General features: G+C 39.4%; 1 protein-coding gene across 2 annotated transcripts in view; it reads right to left on the bottom strand.

Moving 5' to 3' along the window:
• STX7 (syntaxin 7) overlaps window positions 1-9,104 on the bottom strand; it is a 39,420-nt gene extending 30,316 nt beyond the window's left edge. For both annotated transcript variants that reach the window (XM_019729370.3, XM_019729369.3), the window contains exons 1-2: window positions 8,973-9,104; window positions 3,941-4,091 (exon numbers count right to left, since the gene is read on the bottom strand). In XM_019729370.3, coding sequence (XP_019584929.3) covers window positions 3,941-4,025 — 85 coding nt within the window. In that variant the 5' untranslated portion in view covers window positions 4,026-4,091; window positions 8,973-9,104. The remainder of the gene's footprint in view (window positions 1-3,940; window positions 4,092-8,972) is intronic.
• Between the last annotated feature and the right edge of the window lie 10,097 nt (window positions 9,105-19,201).

Below are 19,201 nucleotides of genomic sequence, written 5' to 3'. Positions count from 1 at the left end.
TCCCCATCTTCACACACCATGTTCGCTGTCTACACCACAGGACTCTGCACAGTGGATGAAAGGAGAAGCAGACACTAAAGATCCATTCCCCTTCCCCTCTAGCCTTCGAGACATTTCTATTACAAATACGTATACTCACTAGAATCGCCTTTTTGTGGTGGAAAAATGCAACCCTTTCTTTCACCCTCTTTCTACTTCCATGGCAGAATCTACCAGCTGCCTACTAAGTATTGATTCCCCTTCTCTCTCAAATGAAGCAACAACCCCCAATCTTAGTGAGCACATTGCAATCCAGCCTTCCCGCAGCGAGGTGTGGCCATATGACCACATCAATTCTGGTCAATCATATAAGCAGAGGTCAACAGGCTTCTGGGAATTCTCTTTACATGAAACGGGTTGGTCCTTCTTCCTCTTTTTCTCCATCTACACTTGGAACATGGATATGAGACCACACTTTTCAAAGTCAGCAGTTCGCTTGATCCAATACTCTGCTTGTATCTTAGTCTGTGAGCAACAATAGACGTAGGTGATGCCTCCTTCAGTCTTGAAACACTATTTTTATTTATTTATTTTTTTTGCTCTCTGGAAATCTATCGTATCCTGATTTTCTTGTTATCTCACTGGTCATTGCTCTGACTCTTTATTCTGCTCTCTTCCGGCCTTCCTGACCTCTACATTTTTTAATACTCCAGCCCTCTTCTATTTATTCACTCTTTTGTTATTATTTTATACCCATGGTTTTAAATGCCATTTCTATTCTGAGGACACACTGATCTCTTACTTCATGTATCTAAAACAGATGTTTGACATCTTCACTTAGATGTTTAAAAAACATCTCAAAATTCACTTGGCCAAGTGTCCATCGGATGCCCTAGAAAATCTGTACATTATTGAGTATATTCCCCCAAATTGTCTTTCATATCCCTGTGGCAATCTTGTAGTTATCAATTTGTGCTTTCTCATACCCTCACCTTCTCCCTCCTCCCCACCTGCCTCCCACCTAGCAACCCTCAGTTTTTCCCCTATGTCTCTGAGACTGTTTCTGATTAGTTTGTTCATTTATTCTATTCTTTAGATTCCACATATAAGTGAGATCAAATGGTATTTGTTAGGGAGACCACTTCATAGGTGGTAGAAGTGCCTGACCACTGCACTGTACACCTGAAGCTGAAGCTGAATAATAATGAATGGCAACTATAATTAATATATATATAGTCACAGGATGTGGAGTACAGCATAGGAATAGAGTCAGTGGAACTGCAACAGCTATATAGGATGTCAGAGGGGTAGTAGATTGGGGGAGGGGTGTAAATGTCTAACTATTACATTGTTTTGTACACCTGAAACCAATAGTAAAAAAAATAATTAAAAAAAAAAGGTAATACAACCTAACATATATATACAAATTATAGATATCTACTAAACTGTAATTAGTGTTTACCTTTGGGGTGGGAACTGGCATGGGAAGAGTTGGGGGTTAAATGAAGAATTTTACTTTTCAACTCAAAAAAAAAAGTTCTTGGCCAAAGCAAAACTCTCCTCACTTCTCCTGAAGCGCAGACCTTCCCATCTGAGTACACACTCACCACCACCCACTTGGCTGCTCAGTGCAAAAACCATGCAGTCGTGCTGGACTCCTCTCTCCCAGTCCACCCACATTCAACAGGAAGTCCTGCTGCCTCTGCTTCCAAAGAGCATCCGTCATTTCTGTCCTCACTGCTACCACCCTGGTGCAAGCTGCCATCTCTCTCATCAGACCCCTGTGATGGCTAGCGTGTAGCCCTTCTAGTTCCCCAAAGCAGCGGGCAAAGTAACCTTTTCAAGGTGCAGATCTGATTAGGTCTCCTCCTGCCTCTCAGAGTGAAAGCTAAACTCCCTGTGTGGCCTCCAAGGCTCTAGGTGATCTGCTCAGCCTGTGTGCTGATTTCATTCCTGGCCACGCTTGCCTGAAGTGCTGTGTTTCAGCCACACTGGATTTTTTATTTTACTTTTTGCTTTCTATTTTCTGAACATACCAAGCTCCTCTGGACTGCTTTTTTTATTAAAAAGCAGTCCATCTGAACGCTGTGGCCTTCATCTGAACGCTCTTTCCCAGCCCCTTCTCATCCTCACTCAGGGCACCATCTAAGTGAAGGCAGCTTCCCCCACTCTCTTGCTCTCATATTTTATTTTCTTCAGAGGAAATTATGTTGTTCATTAACTACTTTATTCTTTTTACCCTCTGTTTCTCCTTACACTGCAAACTACAGGAGAACAGAGCCACGGGGATCTTGTTTACTGCTGGATTCCCAGGGTCTGGAATGGTGACTAGCAAGTAGAGGTGCTCAGTAAATTATTTGTGGCATGAATAAACACAGACTGTCAAAATCAAGACTCACCGAGTCTGAAGCCTGATTCCTGTGTTTAAAACTCTTAATAACAGACTTGAGGAGTATCTGACCACCACAGTCTGTCTCTATCACCTCCGCACACACAGCTATTTCTCCTTCTTCCCAAAACTTCTGACACCATTTCGCTGGAGGAGGCCTGCCCTATTCTTTGGAAGAAGGTCTCTTGGCCTCTTTTCTTACTTAACAGTCCCGATTTCCCACACAGGTGTATTAAAATTATAAGCTCTCTTGCTTTATGCACAGGTAGCCTGAGGCAGACCAGCACTATTTCTAAGTAGCAGCAAGGGAGCTACAAAAAGAAGAGGCCCTTGTGGCTATCCTCAGAACAGGTGTGAAGCCAGAAGGACAGAGGGGAGCCAGTGCTGGTGGCCCGGGACTAATGGGAACAATCCTTGAGGTACTATTCTTATAGTCCCCGCTGTGGACAACAGGACGCCTCTATTCACTGCCTTCCTCCTCTAAGAACAGCCAAAGAAAACAAAAAGAATTAACCCGAATAAGAATAAGGGTTATTTTACACAGCTGTGCACAGTGGCGTGTTTTTAGAACCACCTGTAATTTAATTTTACTCCCTTTGTCCCAAAACACACTGACATCTCATTTAAATCATTCACGGAGAGTAATAACTGTTGGGAAGTTGATTAGATAAAGAAATACACTTTGGTTATCTGAAAACGTTCCTTATTTCCTCAGGGTGTTAGCATCTTGGTAAAGAGAGGAGGCTTAAAGAAGCAAACTGAAGAATGACACTATACTAACACTCTAAAAGAGTGCATGTAATGCCCAGAGGGCCAAAATACTGACCACAAGATGACTAGAACCATCTAGGTCTCTGATTAGGTGTGATTCAGGAACAAAAAAAAAAATAAAAATAAAGTAAAACAAAATCCTCAGGCTCAAATCTGCTACAGTGACTTTTTTTTGTATTCTTATGTATATTCTGAGGAGTAATAATTTCTAATAAAACACCACATGGGATCAGTCTACTAGTATTCTGTCTTTGACAGTTGTAGCAGAGGATGATTTATGGGGAATCCAGAGAGTAGTTATCTTGTATAACTGCCTCAATAGATAAAAATGCCCCCTCCTTAGTTCTTCCCTGCTCCTTAATAATGTGCCATATATTTACCCTTTACAAAATTAGTCTAAACCATATCCAGTCAGATTTTATTTTTAATAAACATATGTTCTTTAAAATTTTGATAGTGCTTCCCAGTTCCAAAACTATGAGATTAAGTCAACAAGTCTCACTACTCTCATCTAGAACCAGATACCTTTAAAGCAAACATAAGTATGAACCTTTTAAAATCTTAATTGCATTAATGAAATTGTGTGCTATTATGTGCCTGATGCTCTAAAGAAAAACGCAGTTAAGTGTTATCTCTTCTCATGTAATCAATTCTTATATTCATTCCAAAGAGTTCTAGCCTTTTAAAATCTGTTTAGAGAAACGCTCCTCCCTCTCCCAGTAGTTGTCCTTTTATAAATCGCCACCAAGTTCAGTTAAGAATTGATAACAAACAGTGAAGTCAATTGAAAACTCAACTCACAACATTGTGTGATCTTCTGGATATTGGAAGAGATACGCTGGGCCAGCTGGGTGGAGTCACCAACAATTCCTGGAGTGTAAGACATGGTTGATTTGCTTGTGCACTAATTTCATCAGATGTTGATGGGCTGCGCAGTTTGCTAAGCAGTCACCTACGTAATATAAAAGAAAAGTCACATAATTGTATTTTTAGTTACTGGCTTACACTTTCCATAGTCAATTTGGGAAGTCACAAGTACAAACTTGACTAACCAACAGGGTAGAAATCTATCAAAGGGGCACAACAAATAGTAAAATGCTTATGTCTATCAAAAAAACCTAAACTCTAAAGGACAGAACTGAGTTAAACATGTTAAAACAAAATATGGTTCAAATTGTACACTCCTTTTGAACTTCTCTGATCTCTCTAAGGAAGAGTTATTAAGTCCCTTTTCTGTGTATAGTTTTAATTGTTTCTATATTTTCTCTTTAAACTGCGAGCAACTATAAGGCAGGCCCCACATGCCATTTATCTTTCTCCAACATTTAACATTGAAAACAATTCCTGGCACAGACAGGTATTTAAATATTTATTAAAAGGAAAACAGACTTCAGGCTATCCTGAGAAATTTCACTACTGTATCTACTTTAACACACGTAGGAACAGCTCAGGAACATATGATTAATGGATGTGTAATTTTAATGGGAAAGAAGGTCAAATTTGAAAGAGCAAAGTCAACAAGTGAGGGAAAAAAAAAGGAATGCCCTGTAAAATGCTCATCACACATATACCTTCCTGACAGAGCAAGGAGAACAATATTCCTCGTCCGGAAGCCAGTGTCTTAGGACAGGAAGCTACGCTGGGATACTGCTATCGGGAGGGGTACAATGAAATTCTTTTCTTCCTCAATCCATCCCACACCATTCAGTTTGCAAAGACAGGATGAAAAGGGGTGTCCTATGTATACGACCATGCCCAACAAAGAATTTCAACTATTCCTACACCATCTTTTCACTGAGTGTGCACGGAATACTGCAAAGTTGTAGGAGGTCAACTTGTAATCCAACTCTGCTACGAGTCTGCTACCTGCCCACCATTCAAAGAAGCACTTGGGAGCTGTAAGCAAATAAACAAAACAACAAAGATAAAGTATCTTCCCAAATCAAGTTTATCACTTAGGAGAAAGAATAAAGTTAATAATGTAAGAACAACAGAAGCAACACAAATCAGTAAAAGGTCACGTGCTAGGCGGAAATGACAGGGAGTGTGAAAAGGAAATATCACTATTGTCGCTATCTAAAAACACTTATGAAACAAAAATATAAGACTTGGATACCTGAGTATGACTGGTGACAAAGACATAAAGCCCGGGGTGGATATACCCAGAACACGTGGACAGGGCAACCACGGGGTGTCAAAGTTCCCAGTCAACCCTGCATCAGATGATTCATGGCTGGGGCAAGTGAGACACAACACAGAAAGGAGAGAGGGATGACCTAACATTTATTGCACATCGGTGAAGTGAAAAGCATTTCACATGGATTGTCTAGTTACATTTTTTAAATCTCCCCTTTAAAGTAGGTAGTAGCCAATAAACTGTTTTAATGATAAACAAATTCTGTGGCTTTTAAAGATTAAGTAACTGGAAAGGTAACCCAACCCACCCACCAGGTGCAGGTGGGACTCAATCCCAGGGCTCTGGTTCCAAAGCTACCCATACTTGGCTACCACACAAAGCTAATGTCACAGAATAGGGCGAGCCCTGGATGCTAGGTTTGGTTTGAATACGTTGCGATAAGAAACCACTGGAGATTTCTGGTAGGGGAGAAGAGGCCACCAGGAAATAGGTGTCTTTGTTCCAAGGGTCAGTGCTGGCAGAAGGTGCAACAGTTGACTGTTAAGATGGGTAAACAGTACTGGTTCCATGCCTGAAATTCTGGTGCATCGTGGAATGTGCCTGGCAGCCCTGGAATTCCTGGGCACTTTTAGATGCTCTCCACTCTCCTTCATCAATTCACAAGTCCAATGAGTCTTCTGGACCTCATCAAGACCTACAGACCCCAAACCAACTTCATAAAAGAGGAAGATCAAACCTCAACTCAAACAGCAGAATCACTGCGGCAGAGTGGCAGGAATAAACTTCCTTTCAGGTAGCCTTGGACTTGGGCCTGCAGCCACCTGAAGTGCTGGGACTCACACAGAACAAGGCTGGACCTGGGGATTCAATGAGACCAACACTATCCCAAGCATCCTACAAACCACCAACTGGATTTCTAAATCCTGCATCTTTTCGTTTTTTTTTAGAGCTTTAGTGAAATATAATTCACATATCATGCGACTCACCAATTTAAAGTGTACAGTCCAATGGAGTTTGAAAATATTCACAAAGTTATGCAACTATCACATCACATTTAGAACATTTCATTACCCTAAAAATGAAGCCCATACCCATTAGCAGTTACTTCCCCTTTCTCTCCAACCTTCCGAGCTGTAGGCAACCACTAATCTACTTTATGTCTTCATAGGTTTGCCTATTCTGCACATTTCATTTGAATGGAATTATGTAACACATGTTCTTTTGTACACTGGCTTCTTTCTCTTAGCATGTTTTCAGATTCCATCCGTATTGCAAAATGAATCAATACTTCATTCCTTTTATTGCCAAATAATATTCTACTGCATGGATTGAGACCATTTTCTGCTGGCTCAATGACATTTTTCTTTTTCCTTTCCTTCTATCAACCAGAGCTCTAGAAAAACTGGCACACAGCCAACACAAACAGTGAATGAGGAAATGTTCCTTTTCTTATTTATGTACTCTCTTAGATGGGCCCTCCATCCATATACACAAATACATCTATACAAAAGCCACAGAAAAAGTCAGTTTCACTTTCTTAAGCATGAGGACCAGCGTAAAGAACTGGCTTTCCCTCCACCTCATGTCCCAAAGTGTGAAAACATATTTGTCAAAATGTAGCATTTGACAGAAAAAGCAATGTTTTTTTTTCTTTATATCTGAATTTAAAGAAAGTAATAACCTAAAAAACAAGAAGAGGCATCTTGAAATATTTTATGTGTTTTTAAAGGTCTTTCTATAAACCAACTAATGAGGGACAGGCAGTCTATTTTGTTGACTGCTGTATTCTCAGTACCTGGCTACATAATAGGTGCTTAATAAATATTTGTAGAATGACTGAATAAAGGTACCTATTTCCTAAAAACACACAACGAGTTTGAGGGTAAATATCCCTATCTCTAAGACACTGAATTTCAGCACGTTCTTTCAGATCCTGAAAGTCCCAGGCTAATTGCTTCCTTGAGGCCTGTGTTTGGTGCTATTTCCTATCCCTAGATAACTCTTCCCATGACCTCCATGTGACTGGCTCATTTTTTCCCAGCAAGGTCTCATCACATGCTAGGGAAGCCTTCGGTGACCACTCCCATCTGAAGTGAGATGTCACCCCCTCTGGCACCATCTGTTGATCTCTCTAACTTACTGTATCATAGTGCTAATCACCATTTAAAATGATCTAATTAGTATACTGCTTATTATCTATCCCCACCTCTGGAATATAAATGAGAGAGAGAACCTTGGAATTCAGTGTCAGGTGCATGGCAGATGTCCCATGAATGGAAGGGTGATTACTCTACGGACCTGAGCATTCTCTAGATCAACTAGATTAACCACGTTCTTTATCTCAGCTCTTCTCTCTGTTAAAATATTATATTATTTGGCTTTAGTTCACAATACAAAGGATTATTTTTCATCCTTCCATACACTAAATTTCCAAATTAAATAGAATCACGGCAAACTTTGCTCAGACTTACTTCAGGTTTTACACATTTTTCAACCACCAGCACTTGGATAAAGTTTGTAACCCTAACCAAAGCTAGGTTTGACTTGGTATGGGGAGCAGCCAAAGTAAAATAGCTGAAGAAAAATGATGCAGACGTGAATGAGTTAACACGGTATCATATTAACTTCTACAGAAACTTTGAAACTAGAGCATCATTCTTAACTTGTCACAAGTAGTTTGAGACAAACTTCTCAAAGTGGCCTGTAAAGCAGAGGCCTGGTCACATCACAATGCACAGTGTAACCTTGCTATCAGTTTATGCCTGGGTGAGGCTCAAGCCACCCCTCAGAAGAAACGTGCACCCCCAGAATTACTGAACAGAACAGTACTTCATGATCATTTCCTTTTCTTTCAGATTCTGTGCAGGTTTATAGATATACATTTACCGGAATGAAACAAAAATGAACGTAAGTAAGAGCCAAGCAAATACAAGACACTTGAGAGAATAAAAAGATAGCATTTGACCAGAAAAGCAATGTTATTTTTTTCCTCCACGTTTGAATTTAAAGAAAACCTGAAAAACAAGAGGGGGAGGTATCTCGAAATATTTTATGTATTATTAAAGATCTTTATATAAAGCAATTAATGACATGTACTGAGAAGATCAAGTTAGCGTTATCAAGCCAAACAGAAAATCAACAGTGAGCCCCTGCATAAACGTATATGGTTCCTTTACTACAGCCATATGTTTTCAGTTCCTCTAGATCCGGGAAGAGAACTTTAAAATGTGTTTTCTAAATCCGTGAGTTAAAAAGAGGAAGCGGTCAACTCGTCTTCTGCTCGAGGCCGAAGCTGGATTCCTGGATTCCTGAGCAGCAGCCGGAGTCGGCTCCCAGGCGGGTTCCGCACGGGTGCGCGCAGCCCGCAGGTGCGCCCGGGGGACCGCGGCACCGCGCGCCCGAGTGGCGGCCGGGGGAGGCGGCCAGGCTGCCGGCGCCGGGCTGGCCGGACTGGCGGGGCCTTCCGGCCGCGCCGCCTGACCCCGCCGCGCACCCGCGCCGGGCCGGGGGGCGTGGGGAGCGGCGGGGGTTCCCAGAGCGGGGGAGCGCCCGCCCTCCGCCTCCGGAACGCCTGCAGCAAAGCGCAGGGCGGCGGCCACCTGACATCCCGCACAAACAAGGAGGCGCGGCAGCCGCTGGGACACTGCGCCTCCGGACTCCCGGCCAGTCACCCTCCCTCCCCCAGGTTCCGCTTACCCCAACTTCCTCGGCTTTCTCCTCCTGCTCCGGCCACGGGCACCCAAAGGCCCCAGAGCCCCCAGATACGATTCTAAACTGAAGGGTGCTGGAGGTAGGACGCCCACTGCGCATGCCCGCAGTACAACCCAGGAAGGAGGCGGGGCTCGCTTCCCTCCAATTGGCCGCGGGATGAGTGACCGCGGTCCTCTCCCGCCCCCTCGTTCTAAGCAAAGGAATGGGGGTATCAGCAAAATTGCATGGGAAGTATTTTTTGAGGCCTGACATACAGATGGTGAACGCCTTAGCTTGCGTGCAAAAAACGTGGAGGGAATGGAGGGCAGCTGTCTTCTTTATCGGGTGACGCCGGCCTCTCTACTCTCTAGATGCATGTCTTCAGCCCGCCCCATCAGCTCATGCCTGTCTTGTTTCCTAACCCTTTACTCTGCAGTAGACCATATTCACAGCTCCAGTAAAAAAAAAAAGGGGGTGGGGTGGGGGACACAAATGCACAATCCTAGCAGGAACAATGGAAAATAAGTGAAGAGTCACCTTTATGTGCTCATTTAGTAGACAAGTTTTCACAGCTTGTACAAATCATTCCAAGCATCCTTGAAGGACAGGACACATTTTTCATATGGTTTGAAAAGAACAGAGTGTTATAATAATATTCAAACATAATGTCATTGTTAGAGAAAAAGCATCAGTTTCTTCAGGTGAAAGAAATACCTCACCAAATTAAGTAGAAGATAGATTGGCTTGGCCTTTGCTTATATTAAGGCAACACTATTTTCTGAAAAGATCATCAGAACATCAAAAGTCCAGACACACTTAGGCGGGGAAAAAAACAACAGTATTTTGAATTGGTACCACCTGAGCCAATTTTAGGTTGTTTGGTATTACACATACATAATCATATCATACATAAGTAAGGTCAGCCAGGGATAAGAAACACAAGAATCTTTCAGTTTATCTTTCATTTTTCTACTTTTAACAGAGAAATGGGAGCAAGAGATATTTTCCATTTCTCATCTTTATTGAAGAAAACTACACTGCAAGTGTGATAATAAGCAGCAACTGACACTCTGCCTCTGTAAAGAGGGACCGATAGAAAGAGGTGGGCATGCTGGCCAAGCAGAATGAATTTATTGATAAATGAGAGGTACAGATTGACTTCTGAAAGTTTGTTTTTGATTTAAAACACAATAGGAAAACACAGACACTTTCTTAAATCTGTGCTATATTAAAAGTCAGCTAAAGTAATACCTAATAAACAAGAGTTGTTTTGTTATGATTATTTTGGAGCACCTCCGAGCTCCCTCTGCAATCTGCTTGTTTTCTTTCTGAGACCACACAGGTGCCTAGTGATATGTCAAGCACAGAACAGATGTTGCTCTGATTTTTAAACACAGAGGTAATAAATAGGCATCCCACAGAAATCTTACATGGACATTTAACCCATGGTCGGTATGTTCATTTCTAATGTTACCTCCTAAATATTGTTGATATGTGCCCTCTACTCTCTATCCCTCACTGTGTCTGGATCCACTTCAATAGCCTCCTCATTGGCATTTCTACCTCAGGTTGTACTTGACTTTATTATCTTCTGAGTCACCACTGGGTATTTGAAGCACAAATCTGAAAACATCACTCCAGGCTTCACGCCATCCCCATGGTTGCAACATGCCCCCAAATGTACTCCTTAAAACAAACAAACAAACAAACAAAAAAACACTCCTTCAAAAAAGCAGGGGTTCTGGCTGGGTTGTATAGGTTGTGGAAAAGAATTAGGGAAGAGTGTCTAAGGAGAAAGGTCTGGAAACCCATGGTATAATACATTCTTGAAGATTCAGAGTGCATGTTTGTAAATCATAGGCTCTGAGAAGTGGTTCAGTAAAAAAAGAACTTTCTTTAACCTGCTATTTTCTAAATGCATTTGACCGTGGAATGTTTTTATGCTTAATGGCTGTAAGTTCATGCAGAATATACATTGTGGAAAACATTGCTCTCAAAATCAAGTCCAAGCCCCTTATTATAGCATATAAATAAGGTGATCATATGTCCAGTTTTTCTAGGACAGTCCCAGCCTATGCTTGTTGTCCCAGCCTCTTGTTTGCAGAGAGCACCCACTTTCATTATCAAAAGTGTCCCAGTTCAGAAGCGATGTTATATGGTCACCTTACATACGAGTATAACGACCTACATGATCTGGATCCTGCCTTCCCCTGCATGAAAATTTTTGCCTTGGAATATGCAAGTTTAAAGAACTTTATCTCTTTCTGCTCCTCCCTTCCTCCCACCAGCTGTCCAACCACACACCAGAGGTTATCTTATTTCTGTGCTTTGCTCATGCAGTCTCCTTTAACTAGACTGTTCTCTCTCTCTCCTCATTTTAAAGTAAACTCTTTATTTTACAATAATTATAGACTTACAGAAGAGTTGCAAAGATAGTACAGAGTTCTCATACACACCTTACACAGATTCTTCTAATGTTAACATCTTCCATAACCATGGTGCATTTGTTAAAAGTAAAAAAAAATAATAATAATAATGTTGGTAAAGTAATATCAACTAAACTATGACTTGGTTTGGATTTCACTAGTTCTCCATTAATGTTGATTTTCTGTTCCAGGATCCAATCTAGGATATCATGTTGTATTTACACAGCGTGCTTTCTTGGTTTCCTCCAATCTATGACAGTTTTCTGTCTTTCCTTTTTTCTCATGACCTGGACACTTTTTTAAGACTACTAGTCAGGAATTTTGTAGAATGTTCTCAAATTAGGTTTTCCTGATGTTTTCACGTGATTAGAAGGGGTCATAGACTTTTGGAAAGAATACCATGGAGGTAAAGTGTTCTCATCATATCATTTCATGTGGTACATGATATTTGCATGATCTATGACTGCTGCTTTTAACCTTGATCACTTGGTTAATACGATGTCTGTGAGTTTTCTCCAATGTGAAGTTACCATTTTCCAATTTCCATACTATATTCATTAGAAGTGAACTGAGTTCCACTTCTGGAATGAAAAAATGTAAAAAAATTTATGGACATATGTTTAAACTACCACAGTAAATAAATATTGGGAGAGAGATACTTGGAGGCCATGAACATAACCTACATTTCCTTAAAGTTTTGCCCACTGATTAGCATTCATTAGCATATTTTGTCTACAGCAGTTATTACTGTTGTGTTTTAAAGGTGACTTTCTATTTCCTTCAATTCTGCTGTAGGGAATATTTGTCTTTTCTCCCAAATTCATTTATGTTTTAATCATTTATTTATATCAGTGTAGATTTATGGATATTTATTTTACTCTTTAGGTTGTAGTATGTTGCCTCTCCATCACTGGGAATTTTTTCAGGTTGGCTCCTGTGTCCTTTTGACAGCACCTCCCTCCCCTTCTCTTCCCCAGCACTTCCTTACTTGTTGGTACAACAAGATGCTCCAGGCTTATCTTGTATTTTCCCTGCTCTGGCTCTAAAATCAGTCATTTTACAATGAAGCCATTGTTTCTTTGACTGGAAAATGATATTTGTATTCCAAGATCTGCACTCTAGCTTTCTCATTGCTACTGGGGTGTCAATTGCTTCTATGCCTTCTCAGTGCACAGAGCTAAGAAATAAATGTAAGTATATTAACTCATGTATACACATGTATCTATAATTTTATCTGCATATATATGTGTGTGTATATATATGTATGTATATATATATATATATATATATATATGTATATATATATATATATATGAGTTCATATAGATATTTCCAACTGTAATCCAGTTCACAGGGTTCATTCTAACCTTCCCGGCTTCATTATTGTTCACTTCGTCTCTCTAACAGTGAGGAACCTAGCTCCCATTATCTAATTCAATTACTAACTTGTACAATGTAGTTTCAGAGTTGCTAACTCACGCTCCGGTGAGAGAAAAACTTGAGTACAGTGTTTATGAACAATTCTTTTGTCTTTAGCCTTACAATGTTTTGCAAATTACCGAGATCAGCATTTTTTCCCCACTTCCATCAGTGAAGTCATGTTTGTATTGCAATCAAATTCAATTGTCATATCGTCTGCATTCCGTGTGGGATTCACCAAGCACACCTGGTTGATTTTTTTTTTTTCAGTTTGAGTAAAGTTCCCTCTTTATGGTATACAATTCTATGGAATTTTGATAAATGCATGGAGTCATCTATTCATCACCCCAGTACCATACAGAACAAGAACAGTATCATCTGCCTAAAATCCCCTTTTGTAGTATCTTTAGTCAACTCCTCCCCCAACCCTTGGTTTTCTGTCCCTACAGTTTTGCCTTTTCCAGAATGTCATATAAATTGAATCATACAATATGTAGCCTTTTGGACCTGACTTCTTTCATTTGCAGCATGCACTTAAGACAAATCCACATTGTTGTATAAATTAACAGTTTCTTCTTTTTATGGCTGAGTAAGTAATTCTATTATTTGGATGTAAAATTGTTTATACATTCACCTATTGATTGTTTCCATTTTTAAAAATTATGAATAAAGCTTCTATAAATATTTGCATACAGGTTTTGATAAAATTATAAGTTTTGAATTCCTTTGGGTAAATATCTAGAAGTGGGATTATTGGGTTGTACATGTTTAAGTTTAAAAGACTGCCAAATTGTTTCCAATTTAGCTGTATCATTTTTCATTCCCAACAACAATAAATGGGGAATTGCTGTTGCTTTAAATCCTTTTCACCATTTGATATTATTAGATTTTCTTTTTTAATTTTATGCATTCTAATAGGCATGTAGTGGCATCTCATTGCGGTTTTAATTTCATTTCCATAATGATGTTGAACATCTTTTTATATGCTTATTTGAAACCCATATGCCTTCTTTAGTGAAATGTCGTCCATCTTTTAGAGCAATTTAAAAACGAGAGAAAAATTTATTTTACCTTCATATGTTTCATTTCTGAATCTCTTCATTTCTTTGAGTAGATCCAAGTTTATAACTTATGTCATATTCCTTTTACCTGAATGAGTTTTCTTATCTTAGACTGAAAAGGGCAAAGAAAGCGGAAACCTTAAGAGAATGATTTTGATTTATATTTATAACACACGTAGGAGAGGAAAAATAAAATTTCCCCTATTCGCTTAGGTTCAGTAGCTGGGGCTTACAAATGAAACTAACGAAGAACAGATTAACAGGATAAAAAGGTTTATTTTGCACGAGTATAAGAGCCAACTAAAGAAGCAGATGGTTTGTCAAATGATTAGAAATGATGTTTATATACCTAAATAGTGGGAAAATAGGGAGAAGAAAAGCCTTCTTTTGGGAAAAACAGATAGATTTCTCTAAGAAAGACAAATAGGATTTTAGGAGAACAGACTGGAGACAGGAAATTTGTGATCATGTTTGTCTATACAGGTATGAGTGGTCTTAAAACTTCCCTGGAGAAGAGATTTGGGGTAGGTTTTATTTGGGTTCTCCCTTCTGAAAGTAGACCTTCTCTGAAGAGGAATTTTGCAGCAGCCTCATTTTCCAGAAGTTGCTGCCTTTAGTCAGATAAAAGAAGCTTGCGAAGGCTTCCCAACCCCATCAGTTGAATCTCAAAGATATTTAGCTTAAAATAATCTCTGTGCCAAAGTAGCATATTTTAGATGGTATATTCTGATCCCCTTCACACAAAATTTTATAATTTCTTCATTAAAATCATAAACAAAGTGAACAAGAATGGCAAATAAAAAGAAAATATCTGCAAGCTCTAATACAGAAGGTTTACATCCTCTTACCATTTATAAGAAAGACAAATCTCATGCAGTGGACGCTAGTGATTCCCCAACCAGATTCCTTTAACTGTGATTGTCACCAAACCACAGTTGCTGTATGAGCTAAGAACAAATCACAGCTGCCATCTCTGGAGACTGCCTTTGGCTCAGGAGGAGCTGCCCCATCCAGGAGTCAACCTTCCCTGACCCCATTGACTCAGTCAATGAACGATTGACATCAATCCTGGACTTGCAGTCGAACTAACTCTGTGGTGTAACTTGTCTTCCAGAACTCTCTGTGGGATGGACTGACGCTAGTCTCCAGCATAGCCTATGTTCTTAGCTTTTCCTTCTGCTCATTTCCTTATTCCCCTTCTCTGAATATTCTTCCCAACTTCTCTACTTCTCTTGTTCCCCCCTTCAGTGTCTCCATCTTGAGAAACCAACCTAAGACATCACACTGGAAAAATTAGCAAAACCTCAGAGTAGAGAATTCACAGAAGTGTTAATCCAACTTTCCTAAAAAATAAAGGTCTAAGGCAAAATTTTACATACTAATGTTGTTTTTTTTTAAAAAAACTGAAATATAAGTGACATATAACATTGTATAAATTTAAGGTGTCCAGGTTGATTTGATACATTTATATATTCCAATATGATTGTCATTGTTGTATTAGATAACACCTCTATCATGTCAGGTCATTATCATTTCTTCTTTGTGGTGGAAATAATTAAGATCTAGTCTCTTAGCAATATTGGAATAACTTTCTAGGCCCAAGATGGCGCCACTCCTGCCCAGGGTGCCACATCAGCAAACTGAAACTTAGATAACTTTCATGTCCTGTAAATGTTCCGCTTGACCAGAAACGCAGTCTATCCCATCAGTCAATCTCCAAACGCCAAATCAACTTTGGGCCTTCTCACAACAAACAAGGTTGGCTATGTGGTCCCAGCCAATCAGATAGTTTCTATTTTTCTCTTCCTTGTCCTTTATTCTTTATCCTATGAAAGCTTCCTGCTTTCTGCCCCATTTTGCAGTTCTCTGAAAGGAGACTGTGCACTTCATGAAATGTTAAATAAAGTTTGTTTGTGTCACCTAAATTGCTTTCTTTAATCATTTTTTTGACAGCAAGTTTGATGGCTATAATACAGTATTGTTGTTTATAATCACTACTCTGTGTATTAGATCTCCAGGACTTATTAATCTACTAGCTGCAAGTTTATGCCCTTAAACAACATCTCTCCGATTCCCTCTCCCCCCATATTAAAGCTTTACAGTAACTCTAGGGCAGCAAGAGCAAGGTGAAGAGAGAAGTGAGGCAGGAAAAGAGGGAGGGCAAATACACAGTGACACATCACCAAGAAAACATGGCTTAGTCTTAGGACCAGTGACGTGAGGCACCTTCCAGTTAGGTCTCATAGTACCACGGTTCTTGGAAGAAAACTTGACCTTGTTGTACCACTGCTCCTTGGAAGAAAACTTGGAGGGGTGTGAGAGAAAGGGGAGAAGGGAAAGGTATTTACTTTTGCTTCCCTTCCTTCTTTTGATGCTCATGGATCAAAATTTACCCCACGGGGCAGGCAGTAAGTTCCACTAAATGTTTAGGTTGTGTTACCCACATTTTCGGAAAACCAGATCCAAAACTTAGAACCGCACATTCTTCCAGGGGAAAGAGGTGGGAGAAGCCAGAGTCTTGGTGGATTAAACTGGTTTGGAACTGTACACTGGCACTGGTGTGACTCATTCAGGGTACTTGTTGGAGGCTTTGCAGAAACCCAAATTCATTGTATAAAGCCTGAGAGACCCAGGAGTGTTGGACTGTCTTTGGTGGTTGGGTCTCCTGGGAACAAGTGGCTGAAGTCACCTGGGATTGAGCAAAGCTGAGGAGGTTAATAAACTGTATGAGAAGGAACCAAAATAGCCAATAACCACACTTTGTGCACAAAAGTACACAACGAAAAGTAAAATAAAACAATCTGTTTTGTTTTTGTTGTTTTGACCTAGCAAATAAAAACCAAATCTGGATTTAGTAAGGAGAGACTCTACTTGGAAGTTATTGCAATCGGGGGGAAGGGGACTGTTGCAGTGGGGATAATCCTTTGACCATAAAATCTGCAGGTGTCTCGTGAGTGAGTCAATAAATTTTTCTTTTATAGAGATGAGTAAACAACACGAGGAAGAATTGGGTGAGTTGGGATGAATGAACATGACAAGATCAGAAAATGTTTTACTCTGAGACCAATCTATGGGGGATGGTGGGGCTGTGGAGGAGAGGCTGGCTATTTGCTGGCTCAGGCTGAGGCTGGACCAAAGTTCAGGCACCTTAGGAAAGGAGAGAATCTAAACGAAAGTTTGGTTAACGAGCATTTTGTTCTGATTGACCTGTAGAGATGAGAAGTTTAGCTAATCATTTATTAGGGAAAGAATGGGAATTTGGCCTTGTCTGTCTGGCCTTGTCATAGGTAAATGGGTGTGGGAGAGGAAGGGAATTCCTTGAGTCTTATCTATGCCATGTGAGGAAGGGTGGTGTTTTGCAATAATCCATTTCCCAGAACACAAATGTATGAGGATTTCTTTAACCATCACTGTTTTTCAAGATCACAGGCCTCAGGTAAAATTCAGCATTGTCAGACACCTAGGAGACGGCAATATGAGAAAGAATGGTAATACACAGTGCTGACAGGGGTAGGTATAAGGAGGAATAGACACTACTTTAGAGTGTGGCAGTTCTACCCATTGACACAGCCTTCCTGCAAACTTTTAAGTGTAATGTACTCACTTTCCAGCCCATCAACTTCATCTGTAGAAATCTATACCAAGAAAATGCTTGGACAATGTGCTGAAATAATATATATCACAATATTACTTTAAATATCAAATGTTTGGGAAAAACATGAATATCTGTTAATGAGATTCATTAAGGATATGTGCACACACGTAGCAATGTGGCATCAACAAAGATAATTGAGCGGTAGAAGCAGTGTGGTGGTTGAGAGTGTGCTCTCTGGAGTCAGGCTGCCTGGATTCAAGGCTCAGCTACAGCACGTATACACATATCATCTGGGACAACTCAATTTCTCTGTGCCTCAGTTTTCTTGTCTGGAAAACAGAAATGCATCTACCTTTTAGGCTTGTTGAAGGAATTAAATGAGTCAGTACATGATAGCATGTAGTGTCCATACTGTAATATAAATGTAATATTTATATTATTGATATATATTATTGATATCCAAAGATGTCTTCTATATATTAAATATGAAATCCAGTTACAAAATGAAATATGTGTTATGGTACCATTTTAAAAAGTGAGAGAGAGAGAGAGAGAGAGAGAGAGAGAGAGAGAGAGAGAGAGAGAAACAATAATATGTAGAAGAATATACATTCAGACTTTAATTTTTTAACTTTTTACTTTATGTATTTTTGAACTGTTCAATGTTTTCTTTGAACAAGATCCCTGGGAAGAAAAATAAAACCATCACCTATTTGAAAATAAATAAAAGATATGTAGATAGTCAGGAAATGAGGTGGAAGAAGGATACATGGCTTAGGGCTGTACTTGGCCCAGGGGTTATAATTCTTTGCTCTTTGAAGTTGAATAGAAAATGATTTCCATAGATTCAATGTGTAGTGAGATTACTCTAGAATGCAGTCTTTAAAAGCTTAAATATTAAACTATGTTACAAAGCCATCAAAACAGTAATCATAAAAACATAGATCAATGGAACAGAATAGAGAGCCCAGAAATAGACCTATGTGCATGTGGTCAATTAATTCATGATAGAGGAGACAACAATATACAATGGGGAAAAGACAGTGCATTCAATAAATGGTGTTGGGAAAACTGGATAGCCACATGCAAAAGATTAAACATAAGACCTGAAACGATAAAACTTCTAGAAGAAAACACAGAAGATAAGCTCCCTGACATGAGGCTTGGCAATGACTTTTTGGATTTGACACTAAAAGCAAAAGGCAATAAAAGGAAAAATAAACAAATGGGACTTCATCAAACTAAAATACTTCTACCCTGTTTCCCTGAAAATAAGACCTAGCTGGACAATCAGCTCTAATGCAACTTTTGGAGCAAAAATTCATATAAGATCTGGTATTATATTACATTATATTATATTATATTATATTATATTATATTATATTATACCCGGTCTTATTTTACTATAAGAACGGGTCTTATATTAATATTTGCTCGAAAAGACGCATTAGAGTTGATTGTCCAGCTAGGTCTTATTTTCAGGGAAACACGGTATACAGCAAAGGAAACCATCAATGAAAAGAAAAACAAAAACAAAAAAACAACCTTCAGAGTGGGAGTAAATATTTGCAAATCATCAGATTTCTGATAAGGGGTCAATATCCAAAATATGTAAAGAACTCATAGAACTCAATTGCAAAAATAAATTAAAAATCCGATTAAAAAATTGGCAAAGGATCTGCATACACATTTTTTCCAAAAACGCACATAGATGCAGATATATGAAAATCACTA

Source organism: Rhinolophus sinicus, chromosome 2 (genome assembly GCF_057876585.1).
Source record: "Rhinolophus sinicus isolate RSI-liver-muscle chromosome 2, RSI-T2T, whole genome shotgun sequence".
Lineage (NCBI taxonomy): Eukaryota > Metazoa > Chordata > Mammalia > Chiroptera > Rhinolophidae > Rhinolophus > Rhinolophus sinicus.
Note: the sequence above shows the minus strand (reverse complement) of the source record. Positions and strands in the feature narration are given on the sequence as shown.